This window comes from Otolemur garnettii, unplaced genomic scaffold (assembly GCF_000181295.1).
Source record: "Otolemur garnettii isolate 467f Iridium unplaced genomic scaffold, OtoGar3 scaffold00041, whole genome shotgun sequence".
Lineage (NCBI taxonomy): Eukaryota > Metazoa > Chordata > Mammalia > Primates > Galagidae > Otolemur > Otolemur garnettii.
Genome location: NW_003852436.1, coordinates 12,661,445 through 12,664,425, shown reverse-complemented (window position 1 = coordinate 12,664,425; position 2,981 = coordinate 12,661,445). Strand labels below are relative to the sequence as shown.

Sequence of the window (2,981 nt, the reverse complement as noted above, 5' to 3'; positions counted from 1 at the left end):
GCTCCTTAGCTACTACCTTTTGTTACCAGAAGAGATCCAGATTAAGGAGAAAAAAGAAAAACTTACTGGGTCGGAACAATTATAAATGACAGAAGCACCATTTTTTGTTGTTTTTAAAGTTCAGAAAAGACAAATTATATTGTATATTCTTAGAATTGCCAAATAGTCACTGCTCACTTTACTATGAAGGGCCAGAGAGACAATGTACTGCAGCCAACACATTTAATAAGAATACAAAATTCACACCAGAGGCACATTCTGGGGAATGTAAATGAACTACCACAAGTAGTATTTCTGCTGGAAGAATAAAATAAGGCTCTCTCAGAGTACAAATATACAGGAAGGAATGATTTAAAACAGGCTTATGATTTACAATCACATGACACTGTACGTAGTAAGCACTCAAAACAGGCATATTAATTAAAAATCCAGCTAAAAGGCATTTGAACATATATAACAAATCTTACAGTCCATAAAGTTTATGTTTAATGAATTTTAAGTATTCATTTCAACACAAGAAATGAATAGGTGAAAATACATCTCTCAAAATATTAATTATGACAAAAATCAAAGGAACTTTACATTTAAAAAGGATTATGTTACTGATAGAACCACACAGTGGACAGGGCAACCATTTAACATAAAACCAACAGTGCTGAGCACCCGAATCAGTACTGGCCTTTCAATCCTCTTTCTTCCTGGTACCAGCACACTACCCCAAATTACTTTTTCATTAACCAAGTGAAAAAATCCTTCTGTTTTTCCCATCCTTTAAAAGGTATCAAGAAAAACCAAACAGCAAACTGAAAAGTTGATTTTACCATAAACTTCAAATATGGTTTAACAAATACCAAGAAACCCAACATTTAATACACAGTGCTCCTTTCCAAGGAAGGAACAGACACATCAAACATTATCTGAAAGGGATTTCTTTATGGATTATGTACATTGGTTGAGCAAGAATTACTGTATCTGAGAAGGCACATATCTGTGATTTAAGGCTTACACGGTATCGTTACATATGGAAGTTAAGAACAGCTGTCTAGGCATTCACTTCTATCAAAACGGAATTTACACCAAAACAAGCTTCCTAAGTACAGATTTCTACTCTAGAAACCATCAAGAATTTCCATTCCCAATGCCACCTGTCAAAAAAAATTTTCTTAAGCAGGTTTCATTATGAATCAAAAGAAATTACAAACATAACCGCCAATGGCTTTGGGTGATGCTAATTCAATAAGCTTAAAATCCTCACAGAAACGACACTGTGATTCCCTGACTTAAAAAAAAAAAGTCTAAACAAAATTACAATGGTACAAATTGATTTTTAAAAAGGTATTTGCCACAACTCCACGAGCTAATCAGTCATTCATTAGAGCTGCTGCCTCTGTGTGGACGCTGCAGGAACACCATATAATTTTACTCTGCAAAATAGTTTCTTTTTTCTTTAAGACAATACATGAAAATAATCTCTTAAAGATGTTTAATATATTCATATATAAAATATCTGATGTTGATACAAATCATGTAAACCTCCCTTTGGAAAAGTTACAACTGGCCCTCATTTCCAGGACCAAAAAACCGTGAATTTTTATCTTGTCAGTGCAAATCTATTTTAGATGTTTTCAAACTACAGAAATAGCCATCAACCCTCACAATACAAAAGGATTTCTCAAAAAGAAAAATTACTGTTTTTAGATTATAGAAATTATGTTTACATTAAAATCACCCATCTTCCCATCAAATTTAATAGTTCAATTGTTAAAGTATGAAAAAGGAAAAATTAAAGCTGTTTGTGCAAGAATCACTACAATGGTTGTCACCCTCCCCACTTCCCTCAACTCTGCTTAATTCTTATTAGGTTTGTTTAGAAATAGAACAATGTGATTTTCTTTTTTTTTCCGGATGTGATTTTACTGTTCTTCAAGCCAAGATGGGGCATCCACTCCAGGGGTTTTCAATTTGATATGAAACTGTTTAAGTGTTTGTTCAAGTTGCTTCTGATTCCCAGCAAAGTAAGCGGCAATGGCATTGTGGAAAAGGACCAGCTGATTGTGCAATACTTTAACCTGTAGACAGGGCAGAGTTACAAGACCACGTATTAACACCAAAGACAATGAAATAGAAGCTGATTTATTCCATCCCTTAATTAAAGAGTATATCTCTCTTTAAGAAAAGTTGTTTTAATAATGACAGAGTATGGCTTGGCACCTGTAGCTCAGTGGCTAGGGCACCAGGCACAAACACCAGAGCTGGTGAGTTTGGATCCAGCCTGGGCCTCCCAAACAACAATGACAACTACAACCAAAAAATAGCCAGGCATTATGGCACACGCCTGTAGTCCCAGCTACCCGGGAGGCTGAGGCAAGAAAATCGCTTAAGCCCAAGAGTTTGAGGTTGCTGTGAGCTGTGACACCACAGTACTCTACTACAGATGACAGCTTGAGACTCTGTCTCAAAAAAACCCCAAAAATGACAAAGTATTTCACACATGCCAAGTATACACTGCCCTCAGGGTCTGAGGACTTTTTAATTACCCTAAAGGGAATAAGTCAGTTTAAGATGCTGAATATGTACTCTGTTGACTATTTTGAAATATTATTGAGAGCACTAATTAAAAACATCATTAAATTCCCCCTCAAACTAACTATATTTAAGTCATGTGAGATATCAAAAAGGGAAAATTATATATAATTACTACACAATACATGTTATATCCAAGTGTGGACATTATTAAGGCTAAACTTTATATAAAACCAAGTAAGCTGGATATTTTTAAGTGTGCCTTTTTCTTAAAGAACGAAGCAAGCTACAGCATGTGTTAAGAAAGTCAATGTAGGCTCGGCGCCTATGGCTCAACCAGCTAAGGCGCCAGCCACGTATACCTAAGGTGGCGGGTTCGAATCCCCAGCCCGGACCCGCCAAACAATAATGACGGCTGCAACCAAAAAATAGCCGGGTGTTGTGGCGGGCGCCTGTGG

General features: G+C 36.2%; 1 protein-coding gene across 6 annotated transcripts in view; it reads right to left on the bottom strand.

The window, feature by feature from the left end:
- Window positions 1–205: 205 nt before the first annotated feature.
- The window catches only part of ARFIP1 (ADP ribosylation factor interacting protein 1), a 108,281-nt gene continuing 105,505 nt past the window's right edge, over window positions 206–2,981 (bottom strand). For all 6 annotated transcript variants that reach the window (XM_003790222.2, XM_023513445.1, XM_023513444.1 and 3 more), the window contains one exon: window positions 206–2,069. In XM_003790222.2, the coding sequence (XP_003790270.1) occupies window positions 1,914–2,069 (156 nt within the window). In that variant the 3' untranslated portion in view covers window positions 206–1,913. The remainder of the gene's footprint in view (window positions 2,070–2,981) is intronic.